Source organism: Hippocampus bargibanti, linkage group LG02, assembly GCF_051943395.1.
Source record: "Hippocampus bargibanti isolate YZ-2025 linkage group LG02, ASM5194339v1, whole genome shotgun sequence".
In the NCBI taxonomy this organism is placed as follows: domain Eukaryota; kingdom Metazoa; phylum Chordata; class Actinopteri; order Syngnathiformes; family Syngnathidae; genus Hippocampus; species Hippocampus bargibanti.
The window spans coordinates 132,470-152,592 of record NC_142735.1 but is presented as its reverse complement, the minus strand read 5'-3'; the positions used below and the strand labels follow the sequence as shown (position 1 = coordinate 152,592).

General features: G+C 39.7%; 2 protein-coding genes across 8 annotated transcripts in view; one reads left to right on the top strand and one right to left on the bottom strand.

Moving 5' to 3' along the window:
• Positions 1-1,658: 1,658 nt before the first annotated feature.
• gpr137 (G protein-coupled receptor 137) lies at positions 1,659-18,199 on the bottom strand. Of its 4 annotated transcripts, none has more exons than XM_089019046.1 (8): positions 18,071-18,199; positions 13,673-14,125; positions 12,741-12,790; positions 11,010-11,250; positions 9,821-9,970; positions 8,174-8,302; positions 6,852-6,970; positions 1,659-5,643 (listed from the first exon to the last, which is right to left on the bottom strand). In XM_089019046.1, exons 2-8 carry the CDS (start codon positions 14,051-14,053, stop codon positions 5,547-5,549), a joined length of 1,167 nt encoding a protein of 388 aa, XP_088875172.1. In that variant the 5' UTR covers positions 14,054-14,125; positions 18,071-18,199; the 3' UTR covers positions 1,659-5,546. The 4 variants fall into 4 exon arrangements, with proteins under 4 accessions (XP_088875172.1, XP_088875163.1, XP_088875156.1 ...); XM_089019037.1 differs by lacking the exon at positions 18,071-18,199 and adding an exon at positions 17,138-17,181; XM_089019030.1 differs by lacking the exon at positions 18,071-18,199 and adding an exon at positions 16,665-16,752.
• The window catches only part of pld7 (phospholipase D family, member 7), a 16,185-nt gene continuing 14,134 nt past the window's right edge, over positions 18,073-20,123 (top strand). Inside the window, exons 1-2 of one of the 4 annotated variants that reach the window (XM_089018971.1) lie at positions 18,073-18,244; positions 18,644-18,745. In XM_089018971.1, the coding sequence (XP_088875097.1) occupies positions 18,113-18,244; positions 18,644-18,745 (234 nt within the window). In that variant the 5' untranslated portion in view covers positions 18,073-18,112. Of the gene's footprint in view, positions 18,245-18,307; positions 18,515-18,643; positions 18,746-20,123 lie in introns of those variants that run through there. The other 3 variants (XM_089018979.1, XM_089018988.1, XM_089018996.1) reach the window with 3 other exon arrangements.

Genomic DNA, 20,123 nt, shown 5'->3' with positions numbered 1-20,123 from the left:
ACCTCTACTGTAGCGCCTTATAATGTAGTAATAATAATAATAATTTGATTTCTAAGCGCCTTTCAAAACTATCAAGGTTACTTTACAGTCACAGGATACGTTTTTCTGTGGGTGAGCAGCGGCAGCCACACGCGCTAACGTTCACTCAACCCAGAAGTAACTCACATAGATTGAAAGCTAGCTAGCTAACAGACAGCCATATAGCTAATAGATAGCCAGCTACAGGTAGGTAGCTAGCTAGATATCAAATACAGTAAAGTCTCGTTATATCGATATCGGATATATCGATAGTCCCGGTTATATCGATACTATTTCTATGCACGCACGGAGAAAATTACATGCAAACAGGGTCGGATATATCGATAGTCCCGGTTATATCGATATTTTTTCCGACTCCCTTGAATATCGATATAACGAGACTGTAGATAGAAAATGAATAGCAAACTAGGTAGTTGGCAAATAGATAGCCAGCTACGTAGCTAGCTAGATAGCAAATGGATAGCAAATAGATAGGCAACTAGGTAGCTAGCAAAGGGTTGGCAAATAGATAAACAGCTAGGTAGCTAGCTAATAGATAGCAGATAGCCAACTAGGTAGCTAGCCAAGGGTTGGAAAATAGATAGCCGGCTAGGTAGCTAGCTACATAACAAATGGATAGCAAATAGATAGCCAACTAGGTAGATAGCAAAGGGTTGGCAAATAGATAACCAGCTAGCTAGATAGCAAATAGATAGGCAACTAGGTAGCTAGCAAAGGGTTGGCAAATAGATAGCCGGCTAGGTAGCTAGCTACATAACAGATGGATAGCAAATAGATAGCCAACTAGGTAGCTAGCAAAGGGTTGACAATTAGATAACCAGCTATGTAGCTAGCTACATAACAAATGGATAGCAAATAGATAGCTAGCAAAGGGTTGGCAAATAGATAACCAGCTAAGTAGCTAGCTAATAGCCAACTAGGTAGCTAGGCAAGGGTTGGCAAATAGATAACCAGCTAGGTAGCTAGCTAATAGATAGCAAACAGCCAACTAGGTAGCTAGCAAAGGGTTGGAAAATAGATAGCCAGTGAGCTACATAACAAATAGATAGCAAATAGATAGCCAACTAGGTAGCTAGCAACATAAGACATGGATAGCAAATAGATAGCCAACTAGGTAGCCAGCAAAGGGTTGGCAAATAGCTAACCAGCTAGGTAGCTAGGTAATGGATAGCAAATAGATAGCCAGGTAGCTCGCTAGCTAATACATAGCAAATGGATAGCAAATAGAGAGCCAGCTAATAGATAGCTAGCTAGGTAGCAAGCTACAGCTTCACCTTTTGTTAAAGCACTATGTATACCAATACAGTATGTATATACAGTATTCCATTGTATTTTGGACAGCCGTCCTCATTTCAAGCTCATATAACTCCAGACCCACATAACTTAGGAAGTAACTATTTTTCTGATGAGAGTGAGGTTTCTAACGCTGTATTGATTAGGCCAATGTTTCGCTGGATTGAATGTTTATGTAGTCCTAAAACTCAATATTCTGTGGGTCCCGGCGAAAGTGACAAAAACCCTGGCACTGGAGCGGACACATTTTTTGCACGTCTGGCAGTGAATGAGTTTAAAGTACAGTTAGTTATTCCATGCAGTTTAGACACTCAATTCACAACCACTTGAACAGGCTGAATAAGCATTTTAATTGTTAACACAGCAAATGTGATCCAGTCAAAGCTGTATTGAAGTTGCTTTCTACAATTATTAGTCAAAACTGTTAGTACAATGAATAAGGTACTAATACACATCGGAATAGTCTTAAAAAAATCACATGGAAAATATAACAAATAAAATACAAAGCTATGGGACAGAAAAGAGCGCAGTGATGACCAGCTTCTTGTTTCCATATACAGTGATACCTTGGCTTACAAACTTAATCGGTTCCCAGACAGTGTGTAAGGCGAAAAGTGTGTATACCAAAACTTAATTTGCCATAGAAAAGCATTAAAATGAGAATAATCCGTTCCCAGGTCCCCATAAAACTGAATTTTCTACTTTCTAATCCTTAAAACTACACATAATATACATTATTATATTACATGTGCAATAAATGTGCTATGGTATTATAATTAAAGAAATAAACTGTACAGTATAATAAAGTCGTTTTATTGACCTTTGTGATGGTCGTTGATGGCTTGATGGAATGGAGTGGACGATTTCATCAGCATTAAACGCTTGTTGAGGAACGTAACCTTCTTCTTTGCCCATCTTGAGGGATGATCCCTTGTAGGTGCTTTCTCCGCGATAATTTTATCTAGTTCCTCATCAATTGTGTTCTGTTTAGCTGGGTTGATAGCTTTTTGCATCGAGTGTACAGATGGCTTGTGCCAGTTGTTTGGGGAGCCTGATTGATGGGAATTTTAACCTTGCAGTCTACACTCTGCCTTTGAACTATCACTCTCGCTCTCTGTCATCTGCCTGTCCCTTTAATGATTAAATCACCACCCCTCACTGCTGCATTCTTGACCAATCACGTGGCTTTAACCGAAGACTGGAGGCGGGGAATAGGACGAAAACAGTCTGCTGCCATTTTGTTGTTAGCAGAACGGGCTCGTTCGAACGACACAAGACTCATTGTGGCAGCTCCGTGTATGAAAAAAGCTTCGTATGCCAAGGTAAAAAATTTCCTAAATTTTAACGTTCCTTAAACCGAAAAGTTCGTAAACTGAGGTATCACTGTAACAGCTAATGGACGAGTCTCCATTTTGTTATCACAAACCAGCCCACTCTCGACATACATTCTAAAAAGGAATGCCAATGATTGTATTAGCTTATTTACAACGTTCAACCACATCCACGGTGGATGTCCTCTAGAAAAGTGACACAAGGCAACAAAAAACCCATGTTGAAACATGTCACAAGTGCTAACTTCATTTTTGGCATTCTACATCTTACCTTTAGGGGGGGGGGGGGGGATGTCAGAGATGTTCGATCGGACACTGCGGACAAAGACGCAAACCCAGAAAGATTGTCTTTTTTACTGCCGGTAGGAGACGCAGCCATTCATGACAGACGTCTGAATTCTGCAGCCCTCTGCCAAGCTATTTATTGAGAGTATATGCAAATTAAAGTGATACATTAGTAAAACATAGTTTTCTTGATTAGAAACATTGTCTCTTCCATGAACTGATAAATTTGTAAGCTGGCTAATGAGCTCTTCCTGTGAAGGAGTTTCAAGTCGTAAATTGCTTCGGTGATAAAGGAGTTTCCCAAGTCCTAAATTCTGTCCAAGGCCAGATCTCCTCCATGAAGATGACAGTTTAATTTGCCGTTTCTGTTGACCTCAGATTGACCCCAGGTTGTCTGTGCTTCCATTGGCCACAATGGAAGCAGAGAAAATCTGGGGGCAATCTGAGGTGAACAGACACAGCCTGTTAAACTGTCATCTTCATGGAGGAGATCTGGCCTTGGACTAATTTAGGACTTCGTAAACTCCTCCTACAGGAAGAGCTCATTGGCCAGGTTACAAATCTATCAGTTCATGGAAAGGATTAAAATGTCTACGTTCTTTTGGTTTATAGTTGTTGGTGCTTCGGACATCCAAGGAGTGTGGTATTCCAATCAAGATTATGTTTTACGAATGTATCACTTAAATTTGCATAGTGATACCTCAGTTTGCAAACTTAATTGGTTCCCAGAAAGTGTGTAAGGCGAAAAGTTCATCTGCCAAACATTTATTTCCCATAAACCATTACAAATGAGAATAATCTGTTCCTAGGTCCCCATAAAACATAATTTTCTACTAAATAAGACTTAAAACTACACAAAATATACCTTATTTTATGTATAATAAATGTGCTATTGTATTGTAATTAAAGAAATAAACTGTACAGTATAATAAACTTGTTATTTACCTTTGTGATGGTAGTTTTCAATGGATGACGAACTTCCAGGTTGCTCCTTGCTGATATCCGAGTAAAGTTGCTATGCTTTCTCAGTGATAATACCCTCATCACACTGTCCCCTGCTTGCTGCTTTTCGTTAATCCAAATCAAAAGAAATTTTTCAACCTCTTCTATTGCCTGAGACAGTTAGACAACATAGAAACTCCCTTAGCCACACGTAGACGTAGCAATGGTCGACTTAGCATACTGGTACTGAGACGCTAAGTCACACAAATGCAGACCTCGTTCGTCTTTTTCGATGATCTCCTTCTAGATAGCAAATGTATAGCAAATAGATAGGCAACTAGGTAGCTAGCAAAGGGTTGGCAAATAGATAGCCGGCTAGGTAGCTAGCTACATAACAAATGGATAGCAGATAGCCAACTAGGTAACTAGCAAAGGGTTGGCAAATAGATAACCGGCTAGGTAGCTAGCTAATAGATAGCCAACTAGGTAGCTAGCAAAGGGTTGGCAAATAGATAACCAGCTAGGTAGCTAGCAAATGGATAGCAAACTAGGTAGCTAGCAAAGGGTTGGAAAATAGATAGCCGGCTAGGTAGCTAGCTACATAACAAATGGATAGCATATAGATAGCCAACTAGGTAGCTAGCAAAGGGTTGGCAAATAGATAACCAGCTAGGTAGCTAGCAAATAGATAGCCAACTAGGTAGCTAGCAAAGGGTTGGCAAATAGATAACCAGCTAGGTAGCTAGCAAATGGATAGCAAACTAGGTAGCTAGCAAAGGGTTGGAAAATAGATAGCCGGCTAGGTAGCTAGCTACATAACAAATGGATAGCATATAGATAGCCAACTAGGTAGCTAGCAAAGGGTTGGCAAATAGATAACCAGCTAGGTAGCTAGCAAATGGATAGCAAACTAGGTAGCTAGCAAAGGGTTGGAAAATAGATAGCCGGCTAGGTAGCTAGCTACATAACAAATGGATAGCATATAGATAGCCAACTAGGTAGCTAGCAAAGGGTTGGCAAATAGATAACCAGCTAGGTAGCTAGCAAATGGATAGCAAACTAGGTAGCTAGCAAAGGGTTGGAAAATAGATAGCCGGCTAGGTAGCTAGCTACATAACAAATGGATAGCATATAGATAGCCAACTAGGTAGCTGGCAAAGGATTGGCAAATAGAAAGAAAAGTGGGTGTGGCAAACTAGTCCGTCAGCCACCGTGGCGCTGTGTGGTTTGGTTCGTCCGCCGAAAAATAGTTTGTATGCCAAGATTATATTCTCGTGAATGTAATGTTCGGAAAGTGAAATATTTGTGAGCTAAAGCTAAGGTATCACTGTACTCTCAATAAATAGCTTGGAAGAGAGCTTCAGAAGTCGGGCGTCGTCGGCCATGAATGGCTACGTCCCCTGCCGGCAGTAAAAGAAGACAATCTTCCTGTATTTAAGCCTTTGTTCACAGTGTCCGAACAAACATCTCTGACAGGAGGATACCAAAATAGCTTTTTGTGGTGAACACTAGAAAAGTGCATATTTTTTGGCTGATGCTGCAAAATGATTTACACAAAAAAAATACAGAGGATATACAAAATGGAGGTTTCTACTAGTTGACAGACTGACCACCATTTTAAAAGAGCGTAAATCCCTTGCCGCTCATGTCGCCACGTCAGTTTTGGGGTGTGGAGTAGAAAGAGTGATGCTGGTGACTCCGGTCTGGGTGGTTGCTGGCAAATAGGAGAGGAGCCGTCTCTGATCCATACCAGCTGGCAAAAATAAGACAATCATAATAATCATAATAATAATAATACATTTCATTTCTAAGCGCCTTTCGAAACTCTCAAGGTCACTTTAGTCACAGGATTGTTTTTTTTTTTCTGCAGATGAGCAGCGGCAGCCGCATGCGCCAGCGTTCACTCAACCCGGAAGTAACTCAAATAGATAGAAAGCTAGCTAGCTAGCTAATAGAGAGTAAATAGATAGCCAGCTAGGAAGCTAGCAAATAGATAGCCAGCTCGGTAGCTAGCTAATAGACAGTAAATGGATAGCAAATAGATAGCCAGGTAGGTAGCTTAACTCATTCACTGCCATTCCCAAATTTATTCGGGAATTGAAAAGTGTGATGTGGAGCTCCATTCCCAAATTTGTTTGGGTTTTAGTTTTTCATGCTTGGGTGCCGATAAAGCGTTGGACAGACCTCTGGTAATGTTTTTTTTCCTTCCACGAGGGGGCAGCATTTCCATTTTTTCCATGTTAGTCATAATAATAATAATAATCCATTTGATTTATAAGCGCCTTTCAAAATTCTCAAGGTCACAGGATTTTCTGCATGTGAGCAGCGCAAGCATTCACTCAACCTGGAACTAACTCAAATATGTCGATAGAAAGCTAGCTAGCTAATAGATAGGAAATAGATAGCTAGGAAGCTAGCTAATAGATAGCAAATAGATAGCCAGCTCGGTAGCTAGCTAATAGACAGCAAATGATAGCTAATAGATAGCCAGGTAGGTAGCTAGCTAGCTAGATAGCCAAGTAGGTAGCTAGCTAGATAGCAAATAGATAGCCAGGTAGGTAGCTAGAGCTAGATAGCAAATATATAGCCAACTCGGTAGCTAGCAAAGGGTTGGCACATAGATAGCCAGTTAGGTAGCTTAACTGCCATTCCCGAATTTATTCGGGAATTGCTCCATTTCCGAATTTGTTTGGGTTTTCGTTTTTTCATGCTTGGGTGCCGATAAAGCGCTGGCCATGGCCTCTCGCAATTTTTCTTCTTTTCCACAAAGAGGGCAGAATTTCCCATTTTTTCCATGTTAGCGCTTTGTTCCATCATTAGCTGTTGTTAAAGCACTATATAAACTAATATTAATGTGTTGCATTGTATTTTGGACAACCGCCCTCATTTTAAGCTCGCATAACTCCAGACCCACATAGCTTAGGAATTAACTATTTTTTGAATGAAATGAACATCAGTCACCTTGAATGAGGTTGGTAGGTTGAAGGCCAGGAAGGAGCTTCTTCCTCCTCGTTGCCTTGTGGGTCATCGAAAAAATAAGGGCGAGGTAGGGTCCTGTTGTTGACAGCTACGTTGCTAACCTGCCAACATCACAAAAACAACAGTCAGACATTTTTGCAATTCAAAATTGAGTAAAATGGCATAAAAAGATCAAAATTATGGAGAAAAAAAGTTTTAATATACAGCTCAACGCAAACAGCATCGAGCTCTTTGGAGTCACCCCCTTATCCATATTATATATATATTATATATATATATATATATTTTATATTATACTATTATGATTAGCATATTTTCTGCACTATATGTATGGAAAAGGTTTTAAAATGTGTCATTCGTTGAAGGTGCCTCTTATAATGCGGTGCGCCTGATGTTTGGAAAATGTTTTTTTTTAATATCACATTCGTTGAAGGTGCCCCTTATAATGCGGTGCGCCCTATGTATGAAAAAGGGTTTTAAATATGTCATTAATTGAAGGTGGCCCTTATAATGCAGTGCACCTGATGTATCGAAAAAAATTTTTAATGTCATTCAATGAAGGTGGCCCTTATAATGCGGTGCACCCTATGTATGAAAAAGGGTTTTAAATATGTCATTCATTGAAGGTGGCCCTTATAATGCGGTGCACCTGATGTATGGAAAAGGTTTTTAAATGTCATTCATTGATGGTGCCCCTTATAATGCGGTGCACCTGATGTATGTAAAATGTTTTTAAATGTCATTCATTGGTGCCCCTTTTAATGCGGTGCACCTGATGTATGTAAAACCTTTTAAAATATGTCATTCATTGAAGGTGGGCCCTTTTAATGCGGTGCACCTGATGTATGTAAAAGGTTTTTAAATGTCATTCATTGATGGTGCCCCTTATAATGCGGTGCGCCCTATGTATGAAAAACCTTTTAAAATGTCATTCATTGATGGTGCCCCTTATAATGCGGTGCACCTGATGTATGTCGTTAGCCTATCTAGCCTCATAGTCCTACTATTTCATGAAAAACTTTCAAAATACACCATTCATTGGCGGTGCGCATTATACTACGGTGCGCCTTATACACCGGAAAATACGGTAAGTGGTTGCTTAAAGTACACGTGTAACTAGCTTGTTTTATGTTTAGTTTGGCATTAAATTGTAATTTTAGTGGCATTAAAGTTTGAGGGCAATTACTGTTTAAAATACGTAAAGAGTAAAATAACAGTTTGCAACACTCTTTTCTCAAGGTGCCACTGTCTATCCAATAGAAAATGTTATCTTCAAGAATGATGTTCATCAGCACGACTCGTACGACCTCCTGAGAGGGTCGGCGAACTCTGAAGATGACGATGAGCAAACTGCTCGGGAGCAGCTCCCAGATGAAGAGGACGACGCCAAAAGCCAAGTAGCCCCTGTCGCCGAGTTCATTATGCAGGTCAGCCTGTAAAACATCAGAAATATGAAATGGCTTTGCTTTTGCATGCAGAAAGCCGGGAAACGAGCTCTCAAAAAGTAAAAAAAAAAAACAGGAGAGTTTTTTCTGTGTATTAGCTATATAGCTAGCTACATAGCTATTTGAGTCAGGAAACATTAGCTATCCAGCTAGCTGGCTGGCTATCTATTAGCTGTGTGGCTATCTATCTGTTAGCTCGCTAGCTTTCTATCTTTTTGAGTTTGCTATCTATTAGCTATCTGGCTAGCTAGCTAACTATTGGGTATCTAGCTGGGTATCTGTTGGCTATTGATTGGCCTGCTAGCTAGCTTTCTATCTATCTTTTTGAGTGAACGCTGGCGCGTGTGGCTGCCGCTGCTCGCACACAGAAAGACTCCTGTGGCTGTGGGGATGACCTTGAGAATTTTGAGGGGCGCTCGGGGGTGAAATGTATTATTATTATTTCTATTTCATATTAGCTGTCTAGCTAGCTTGCTAGCTACCTAGAAATTTGAGTCCGGAAATATTATATATTAATATTTCTATTTCATATTAGCTATCTGGCTAGCTTTCTATCTATTAACTATATAGATAGCTACCTAGCTATTTGAGACAGGAGCCATTTTAGCTCTCTAACTAGCTAGCTATCTATTAGTTGTCCAGTTATCTGTTAGCTAGCTAGCTTTCTATCTTTTTGAGTTATTCCGGGTTTAGTGAACACTGGCGCGTGTGGCTGCCGCTGCTCACACACAAAAACTCGTGTGGCTGTAGGAATGACCTTGAGAGTTTTGAGGGGCGCCTGGAGGTGAAATGTATTATTATTAGCTATCTAGCTAGCTTGCTATCTATTAACTATATAGCTAGCTACCGAGCAATTTGAGTCGGGAAACATTATTTCTATTTCATATTAGCTATCTAGCTAGCTTGCTATCTACTATTAACTATATAGCTAGCTACCTAGCAATTTGAGCCAGGAAACATATTAGCTATCTAGCTAGATGGCTGGCTATGTATTAGCTGTCTAGCTATCTATTAGCTAGAGAGCTAGCTTTCGAGCTATTTGAGTTATTCCGGGTTGAGTGAACGCTGGCGCGTGTATCTGCCGCTGCTCACACACACACACACACCTGTGGCTTGAGAGTTTTGAGAGGCGCTTGGGGGTGAAATGTATTATTATTATTTCTATTTCATATTAGCTATCTAGCTAGCTTGCTATCTATTAGCTATATAGCTAGCTACCTAGCAATTTGAGTCAGGAAACATAGAATATAATTATTATTATTACTATTTCATATTAGCTATATAGCTAGGTTGCTATCTATTAGCTATATAGCTAGCCACCTAGCTTTTTGAGTCAGGAAACATTAGCTATCTAGCTAGCTTTCTATCTTTTTGAGTTATTTCGGGTTGAGTGAACGCTGGCGCGTGTGGCTTGAGAGTTTTGAAAGGCACTTGGAAATGAAATGTATTATTATTATTATTAGAAAAATCTTGGCGGTATAGAAAAATGCTAAACTGCGCGAGTACCTGGTCGGAAACGTTGTACCAGTCAAAGTCAAAAGACTCGACGTGGTGGTGCTGAGACAAAACCAGGACGCTCAGGTTGTAGCAAGCCCGGCTGGCAAACAGCAAGATGATTGTGGCGCCAATTGCTGCTGTGCGACACACTGTGGTCCCCTGTAATGTTAAGAAAAATATATTTTACCCCTTTAGAATCTGTTTCCACTCGTGACAAAGACTGTGTCAAAACATTGGCGTATTTTTCGGTTTATAAAGCGCACCGGAGAATAAGGCGGAAACAGCCTGGACATTCAAATGAATGGGGGATAGCGCCCGTGGTGGCCAGAGGCGGTACTGCAATCCTTCGCAACGCCAATTAATATATTTGATAGAAACATTTGACCTGTTTCAAGAGTTTTATCCCATGTTAATAAGGAATTTTGCTCATCATGTATAATAATAATAATAATAATAATAAAAACATGTCAGGTATTTGAACAATGACAATACACTGTAAAATAAGAATCTGTTTTAAATTAAATAATAGTAATAATAAATTTCATTTAGAAGCACCTTTCAAAACTCACTCACTTTACAGTCACAGGATCTGTTTTTCTACGGGTGAGCAGCGGCAGCCACATGCACCAGCGTTCACTCAACCCCGAAGTAACTCAAATATGTAGATAGAAAGCTAGCTAGGTAATAGATAGCAAATAGATAGCCAGCTAGGAAGCTAGCTAATATATAGCAAATAGATAGCCAGCTCGGTAGCTAGCTAATAGATAGCCAATGGATGGAGCCAGGTAGGTAGCTAGCAAATAGATAGGAAATGGATAGCAAATAGATAGCAAACTAGGTAGCTAGCAAAGGGTTGGCAAATAGCCAGCCAGGTAGCTAGCTAGATAGCAAATAAATAGCCAACTAGGTAGCTAGCAAAGGGTTGGCAAATAGATAGCCAGCTAGGTAGCTAGCTAGATAGTAAATGGATAGCAAATAAATAGCCAACTAGGTAGCTAGCAAAGGGTTGGCAAATAGCCAGCTAGATAGCTAGCTGGATAGCAAATGGATAGCAAATAGATAGCCAACTAGGTAGCTAGCAAAGGGTTGGCAAATAGATAGCCAGGTAGCTAGCAAAGGGTTGGCAAATAGATAGCTAGCTGGATAGCAAATAAATAGCTAACTAGGTAGCTAGCAAAGGGTTGGCAAAGTATACCACCTTGCTGGTCAAATAAGGGCCTGTGGAGCGTGAGTGTCGCGTCAGCAGCAGCAGCAGGACAGCAAGCAACACCGCGTCCAGGATGAACAGCAAGTCGTTGACGAGCACCCGGACCAGAACGAGATTCCAAGTCCGTTCGCCCGGCCCAGTGTCTTCACCGCGGTCTCCGAGTGCGGCGCAGCTCACGTTGACGCAAAAGAAGATGGCGTTCAGTGCCCCATACATGAAGCGGGCTTTACATCTAAAACAAAATGGCAGGTAGTAGTAGTTTCCAATGGAAAATATGGGGAAAAAAAATACAAGTTTGGATTCTGGTGATTTAATAACCAATAAGTTCAATTCCCAAACTTATTTGAGAATTGAAAATATGACGTAAAATTCACAAATTTGTTTTTTTTTTTCTTGCTGGGGGGCTGTTAAAGCGCTGGTCAGACCTCTGGCAATGGTTTTTCCCTTCCACGAGGGGGCAGCATTTCCCTTTTTTTCCCGTGTTAGCGTTTTGTTATAGCTTCAGCTGTTGTTAATGCCTGATATCTAATGGCTAGCTGGCTAGTTAGCTGACTATCTGTTGGCTATCTGCTAGGTGGCTAGCTATCTATTAGCTATCTAATGGCTGGATAGCTAGCTTTTTATTATTCCAGGTTGAGTGAACGCTGGCACATGTGGCTGCCACTGCTCACTCACAGAAAAACTGATCCAGTGACTGTAAAGTGACCTTGAGTTTTGAAAGGCACTTACAAATGAAATGTATTATTATTATTATTATTAGTAGTAGTAGTAGTAGTAATAGTATCATTATTATTATTATATAAACCAATATGTATGCATTGCGTTGTATTTTGGACAGCCGCCCCCATTTCAAGCTCAGATAACTCCAGACCCATATAGCTTAGGAATTAACTTTTTTTTTATGAAGAAGAGTCTAAGTTTTCTAACAATATACTTAATGTTTATGTAGTCCTAAAACACTATATTCTGTGGGCCCTAAAATATGAGTGAAAATGACAAAAACCCTGGCACTGGAGTGGATACATTTTTGCACATCTTATGGGGGAGTGCCGATAAAGCGCTGGTCAGACCTCTGGCAATGTTTTTGCACATTGTCTGGCAGTGAATGAGTTAAAAATATTTTTTTTCAATCTCCAAGTGCATGTTAAATCAATCTAAGGGGACGATATGTTTATCTGAAGAAAATATTTATAATAATAATAAAATAATAATAATACATTTCATTTATGAGCGCCTTTCAAAACTTTCAAGGACATACAATAATAATAATAATAATACATTTAATTTCAAGCGCCTTTCAGAGCGGACACTTTACAATAAAAACAAAGCACAAAAAAAATAAAACCATAAGTAAAATGATAAATAATAAAATAGCCAATTGAACAAGACCATGAATGCATTTTTTTTTTTTTTAGATTTGAAAGTAGGGAGGGAGTCAATATTACGGATGTTGGGTGGAAGTGAATTCCAGAGTTTGGGAGCAGAGCGGCTGAAAGCTCTGCATCCCATCGTGGTGAGACGGGCAGAGGGCACGTAGAGGTGAAGGGAGGATGAGGAGATAGGAAGCAGGTCAGACGGATAAGAAGGACACTTTACAGTCACAGGATATTTTTTTCTGCGGGTGAGCATCGGCAGCCACGCACACCAGCGTTCACTCAATCCGGAAGTAACTCAAATAGAAAGCTAGCTAGCTAATAGATACAGTAATAATAAGACACTCACAGTTGTTTTTCTCCATCTGAGCTAGAAGTCTCCCTGGCTTTTAGTAGCACCTGCAGAACCAGAGAAACCAGACACCGTCAAGTTGATCAAATTGGGGTTAAAAAAAAAAAAACTTAAAGGACAACCGACATCACTTTTTTTTGTTTCCCAACTGACATCAGAAAAACGTTTTATAGCATCTAAAATACCCAAAACACGCAGTATATTTTTAGTCAAATGCAAAACACCAATAAAAATGACTTGAAGTATCCAAAATCTGCCAAAAAAATGAACCCGGAAGTGGCCAGTTTCAGAAGGTCTCGCCCCCTTGTTCGTGACGTCAGGCCAAGACGTCTTGCCTTGCTGGAGAATCAAAACAATGGCTTCAGATTCGGAGAATATGCTTTCTTGTGACTCATCCAGTTATGAATATGATTCAAATAGTTCTGAAGAGGAAAGCATACATGTTTGCCATCGATTAAAGAATTTATTCCGGGAAATGTAGCACTAAACAAGAGGCAGAAAATGACGACAAAGCTCTGTGTAAGGAATGAATCAGCCCGTTTCCACAGGCTGATTAATTCCTTACACGGAGCTTTGTCGCTTCTTCTGCCTCTTTTTGGTGCAACATGACGTTTTCAGACCAAACAAGAACAGCAAAATGCATTGACGCGATGGAAGGACTGCTACAATGTGTCCTGTTTTCGATCAGGGGCGTTCCTTCAGTGACGTAGGGTGAGTACTCGTCACCAACTCAAAAACAAGTCTTCCGGAATATTCAGCGCGAGTCTTAAAAGGTAAAATATAAGTATATGCGGTGGAATCTTTGTAAAATACGCTCAGTAGAAGTCATTTGAAGCCATTTTACGAATTATGGACACAACTTGTCCGGAGACGTCGGTTGTCCTTTAACCTGCCATCAAATTTCAAAAATAAAATCCTCTTGGACTCACCTGAGTGAAATACAAGTTAATCAGGCTTAGGGTGAAAAACTGCAGGCAGACAGGGAAGCAGTAAAGCAGCCAGTAGACCGTCACGGGGAGGTGATTGGCCTCCAATGCGTTTCGAAAATAAAAGGAAAACAAGGTAGCGCGTAGTGCAGACCAAAGCAAACAAAGGAAAAGAAAGACGCTCTGATAGCTCCATCGTTTGTGTCTGTAGAAGTAGAGAAGCCAGAGTTGGGCATACACCACCAGGAAGAGGCTGCCGTACAGCACCGTGTACAGCGTGGTAAAGCCAAGCTGGACCGATGGGGACAAAGCAGGATGTAGAGGCAGCGGTACGGGCACGGTGGAGGAGTTGGAAGGCGGAGAGGCTGTGACGGGTGCTTCCATGGCAGGCTTGACACTTTTAGTGGTCCATGTTGATGATTCCACAGTCTTGACTGGCACTTAATTGTGCGACACCTGAAAGCAGACACGTGGAGCTATTAAAGGACAACTGACACCTCCGGACGACTTGCGTCCATAATTTGTAAAATCACTTCAAATGACTTCTACTGAGCGTATTTTACAAAGATTCCACCGCATATAGCTAGATTTTACGATTTAAAATTCGCGCTGAATTTTCAGAAAGTCTTGTTTTTGATGACGATGCCTGACGTGACGTCACGGAGGGAACGCCCCTGACCGAGAAAGCGACACACAATGCATTTTGGGTACTTTGTTTGGTCTGAAAACGAAATTAGAAGGAAAAAAAATAGAAGGAAAACACATAAATAACGCAATGGTGAATTGTGTGTTACACCAAGCAAGACTACTATTTGATAGGAGTTGACACAAATTCCTAGCAGACAAATCAGCTCATTTCCAATGGAGCTTGGGCGCCATCTTGTGCATTTTCTGGGCACTACATTGGAGTCCAGACACCTCAAAATGATCCGGAAGGACTTCTTTAATCGATGTCAAACATTTATGCTTTCCTCTTCAGAACTATTTGAATCATATTCATAACTGGATGAGTCACAAGAAAGCATCTTCTCTGAATCTGAACTCTCTGAAGCCAATGTTTTGATTCTGGAGCAAGGCAGTTTGTGTCCAATGGTGACGTCATGAACAAGGGGGCGGGACTTTCTGAATCTGCCCAGTTCCGAGCTCATTTTGTGGCAGTTTGGGAGACTGTTTTGTGAAAAATTGCCTTGTTACAGGTTCGGGGAGATCGCAGCAGAGAAATGACCACAAATAACGACTGTATATATACAGTGAGACCTCAACTTACGAACTTAATTGGTTCCCAGACAGAGTGTGTAATGCGAAAAGTGTGTATCTCAAAAAACATTTTCCCATAGGAAACCATTAAAATGGGAATAATCCGTTCCCGGTTTTCCATAAAATATACTTTTCAACTAAATAAGCCTTAAAACTACACGCAACATACCTTATTCTATGTATAATAAATGTGCTATTGTATTGTAATGAAAGAAATACACTGAATTCTATCATAAAGTCACTTTATTTACATTTGTGCGAATACAATGTGAAAAGCAAAAAAATGCGAATACAAAACAATCAATCTGAAAAAAAAAAAACTGAAATATATATATATATATATATATATATATATATATATATATATATATATATATATATATATATATATACACACACCTCTGTATTTATCCAGGCTTGGGACCAGCACAAGAAAAGTTATGTCCCCTTGTGGCTACAGAACAAATAGACTAGTGGTCTGTAATTTTATTTTAGATCTTTCAGGGTCAAGGACTTAAAACGTTTTCTCTTTGACATCACACCTGGACTGCATATTAGGGCAGACAAAATGAGATCGGACATTAAATAGGTAGGCTACAGTCACCTATATTCCACCGCAATTGTTTCTGTCCAGTGAACCGAGCGCACTCTGTACTCGCAGTGGTATATCATTGCATTTTTGTGAAGTACGTAATTGTTCTTTTGTGGAATTTTCCAAGCTATGCAGCTTATGATGACATATTACACGTTTCCCTCCATGCTGGTTCTTGAAATTTGCGAATACGACAACGAGAAAATATGGATTAAAGTTGACGCTCTTTTTGCTAACACTACAGTTTAGAAAGGTGAGTAAGTTGTATTTCTATAAATCATAGAAGTGGTAGAATATATATTTTTCTCCATAACTGCCAAGTTTCAAGCAAAAAGAAGCATTAGCATATATATTTATAGAGCTCAATTCATATTAGCTATCTGGCTAATATTTTCTTTCCTATTTTTCAGTGACAGCCATTTTGGATTTCTGACGAAAATCTGCCTGCGTTCGATCGTTGATATTTGCTAATTTATGTTGAATCTTTTCTTGTGTTTTCTGTTCTTGTTTGGAATTTCAAAAGCTTTCCAATGCTACCTTACTCGTTAAGAAAAAAAATAAGAACGTTATGATCGTTTAAACTGTAATAAAGAACTCGGTCACAGATTTTCATTGTTCTAACTAAAATTACATGCAGAAAAATCCCCCTATAATAATTCCATTGTTTTCTTATTATTTGTCATAGAACAATAATCTATACATCATTTGAAAGCTATTTAAATGCATCTTAATATGGTATTAGAAAATGTGTGATGAATTATTATTGACAAATTTTGTCACGTCCCTACATTAAAATGACTTCCGTCTACGGCTTAATGACAACGTTAGCTAGGTTAGTAAACCGTTATTACTAAACTGGTTAACATCTCTGATCGTGTTCATATATTAAAAATAACTATTCTGGGGCGCTACGAGAACATTGTGACATGATAACCATGACCAAATATTGTACACAATATCAACGGCTTTATTAACAAGGTCGGATCTTTGTGTCAACAACAGTATGCTAACTTTCAAAAGCTAAATTAACTGTTATTGACGCTGTCTTTTTAACGCAACAACGCGACATTGTAAACTCCAAAATTCGCTACAAATTGGTGACCATACACAATGAAATAATCACAAAAAAATGTAACATATTTCGACCTTTTTCACGGGAATCTCCAGGTTATCTGCACAGGATGACGTTCAGTCGTTACTTCCGTGTGACGTCTCAACGTCACGGTGATGGGCGTGGCTATAATTTTGTTTTCTTCCAACCACCAATCACTGATGGCGAAAAAAATCGCGGTTCCTTTTGGTGTTGTTTACTCTCGCATTGACAGGAAGTGCACATTAAACTGTTTTAATGTATATTTTTTAGCTTTTTTAAGAAACGCAACAAAGCGGCGACCATCATCAATGAACACTTTAGTTCGGTTCGATAGTGAAATAGTGCATATTCAAATAACTACCGTCGCTTGCTGGTGTCTGGAAGAAAAAAAGACTTCAACAGTAGAATCTAACATATTTCGACCCTATTGCGTAATAGTTGTGTTACGTTCTTACTGTCTACTTGGTATCTAATTTGCAACAGATTCTTTTCTGACAGAAAGTGGCTTTTTTAGGTGTTCAATTACCTTACATGTTTCGGCGTATACTTCCCCCTTCGTCAGAGTCTCACGTGACAGTCTTACGAAGACGGAAGTATACGGCGAAACGTGTAAGATAATTGAAGGCCTAAAAAAAGGCAGTCTGTCACAATTTATTGCAAATTTAAAAAATAATAGTAATTATTATATTTCGACCCTTTTCACGGGAACCTTCGGGTTATCCTGAGAGTTTTGAAAGGCGCTAATAAATGATATGTATTACTATTATTCGCTGTAGCGGATGACGTTCAATTGTTACTTCCGTGTAACATCACGTTCGTCACGGAGATGGGCGTGGCTTCAATGTTTTTTTATTCTTACCACCAATCACTGAAGGCGAAAAAATCGCGGTTCCTTTCGGCTGTTGTTTACTTTCTCATTAATAGGAAGTGCACGCTAAACTTTTAATATACAGTATATATTTATTTAGCTTTTTAAGGCGCGTAAACCAGCGGAGAATATCGTCCCATGAAGACTTTAGTTCGGTTTGATAGCGTCGCTTCCTGGTGCCTGAAACAAAAAGACTTCAACAGTAGAATCTAACACATTTCGACCATTTTCACTGTAATCTCCGGGTTATCTTGAGTTTTTAAAGGCGCTTATAAATAAAAGGTATTATTATTACTATATTATCTGCAGAGTATGACCTTCAATCGTTACTTCCGTGTCACATCACATTCCTCACGGAGATGGGCGTGGCTTCAAGGTTTTTTTTTTATTCTTACCACCAATCACTGATGGCGAAAAAATCGCGGTTCCTTTCGGTTGTTGTTTACTTTCTCATTCACGGGAAGTGCACATTAAACTCTTAATATATATATTTTTTTACTTTTTAAGGCGCACAAACTATCGGCGAATATCGTTCAATGAACACTTTAGTTCGGTTCGGTAGTGAAATAGTGCATATTCAAATAACTGTACCGTCGCTTCTTGGTGTCTGGAACAAAAAAAAAGACTTGAACAATGCTAATGATTTTACGATCTGGAAAATCAATCCATCCCAAATATGGCGGTGATGAGGACGATGAAAAAGCAGAAAAAAACACAAAGACGAAGAGGAAGTCCACCCGTCTGCAGGAGAGACCCACTTACGTGGTGCGTACGTAATATTACTCAACTTTTCCGCCTCCTTTTCCTCCTCAAGAGAGAGAAGAAAACTTCACGGCCGGCCACGTAGTTCCTCGCGAGCAGCGACAATAGCAGCATCGCTAGCCGAATAAGCCGGACAAAAACTAGAAGTAGAAACAGCAGCGTGCTGCAAAACAGACAAGCGTTTTACATAGACAGACAGTGGACGTGTAGCTAATCGTCACAAGCTTTGATATTTGACTGAAGCGTTCATATTTGCAAGCTTTTTTCGTCATGGTAAGTCGTTTCTTTCTTCGCACGTTTTTTTTTTTCATACATAGGCCGAATGACTCGTCGTTTGTAGCTTAACCTACGGTGCATATTTTTTTTAGAGGCACATTTAACTCGTTTTTTTTCTTCCCTTAGGAATTCGAAGACTCGGATTCTGACACTGGAAACACGGAGGTGATGGAGAGAGTGCAGACTGACGATGAAGAACACGCGGAAGAGACCGATGACATGGTATCGGTACACACAATTCATGTTTTGTCATCTTTAGGTCTGGTAAAAAAATATTCATATCCCTTGCATATTTCCCCCCACGCCCTTTTGGCTTTATAATCACAAACCTGGATGTGTTTTCTATGAGCACATGTCACGAAGATGATGTACATCAACTTTTCACGTTTACCATAGCGTTTTAACAACCACTGTAGCTGTAACAAAGCGCTTAACATGGACAACTATCAGCATCTTGGTTCATTTTTAATGCTACTAAATAAAACCAAGTGCATACCTGCCCTCACTTAGTAAAGTGTCCTTGAGAGCTTTGAAAGTGCTTAAAATGAAATGCATTATGATTAGTAGTAGTAGAGTCAACCTTTCTTTGGGACATGGCAACAAAATGAAAACATTTTTGTTTCCCAGCTGGACTAATGTCACCTGAAGCAGCTGAAAGTAAGCAATGTTTAAATATTGTTAATATAAGAACAGCAATAATAGTAATACAGTGATACCTCGGTTTACGAACCCCTTGGCTTACGAATTTTTCGGTTTACGAATGTTACATTTATGAACATGGATAGAAAACAATGAAATTTGGACTCGTTTCAACTTTGATAGTTCAAAGGCAGAGTGTAGACTGCAAGGTTAAAATATCGCATCAATCCGCAAATAACACGCACAAGCCATCTGTACACTTGATGCAAAAAGCTATCAACCCAGCTAAAGGGAACATCATAGATGAGGAACTAGATAAAATTATCACAGAGAAAGCACCTACAAGTGATCATTCCTCAAGATGGTGAAAGAAGGCTACGTCCATTCCATCAAGCCATCAACGACCGTCACAAAGGTAAATAAAATGACTTTATTATATAGTACAGTTTATTTCTTTAATTATAATACCATGCCATAGCACATTTATGGTTGATAGCTGATATCTGGGTTGATAGCTTTTTGCATCAAGTGTACAGATGGCTTGTGCAGGTTATTTGTGGAGCCTGATTGATGGGAATTTTAACCTTGCAGTCTACACTCTGCCTTTGAACTATCAAAGTTGAAAAGAGTCCAAATTTCACTGTTTTCTATCCATTTTCTCTCTCTCTCTGTCGTCTGCCTGTCTCTTTAATGTTTCAACCACTTCCCCTCATTGTTGCGTTCTTGACCAATCACGTGGCTTAAACCGAAGACTGGGCGGGGAACAGAGGACAAAAATAATGTCGGCTGCCATTTTGGTTTTTGGAGAATGGCTTCACTCTCTCATCCGTCTGTAAACTGCTGCGTTCTTGGCCAATCACATGGCTTTAACCGACAACTAGCGGCCGGGAATAGAGGACCAAAACAAGCCGGCTGGCATTTTGTTGTTAGGAGAAAGGGCTCGTTGGCGAACGACACATCACTCATT

Coding starts and splice junctions, on each gene's coding strand:
- gpr137 (XM_089019046.1), bottom strand. CDS start 14,053: ATGGAAGCACCCGTCACAGCCTCTCCGCCTTCCAACTCCTCCACCGTG. Junction 12,791..13,672: donor TTAACTTGTATTTCACTCAG/GTGAGTCCAAGA, acceptor CTGGTTCTGCAG/GTGCTACTAAAAGCCAGGGA. Junction 5,644..6,851: donor ACCTACCAACCTCATTCAAG/GTGACTGATGTT, acceptor TATTTTTGCCAG/CTGGTATGGATCAGAGACGG.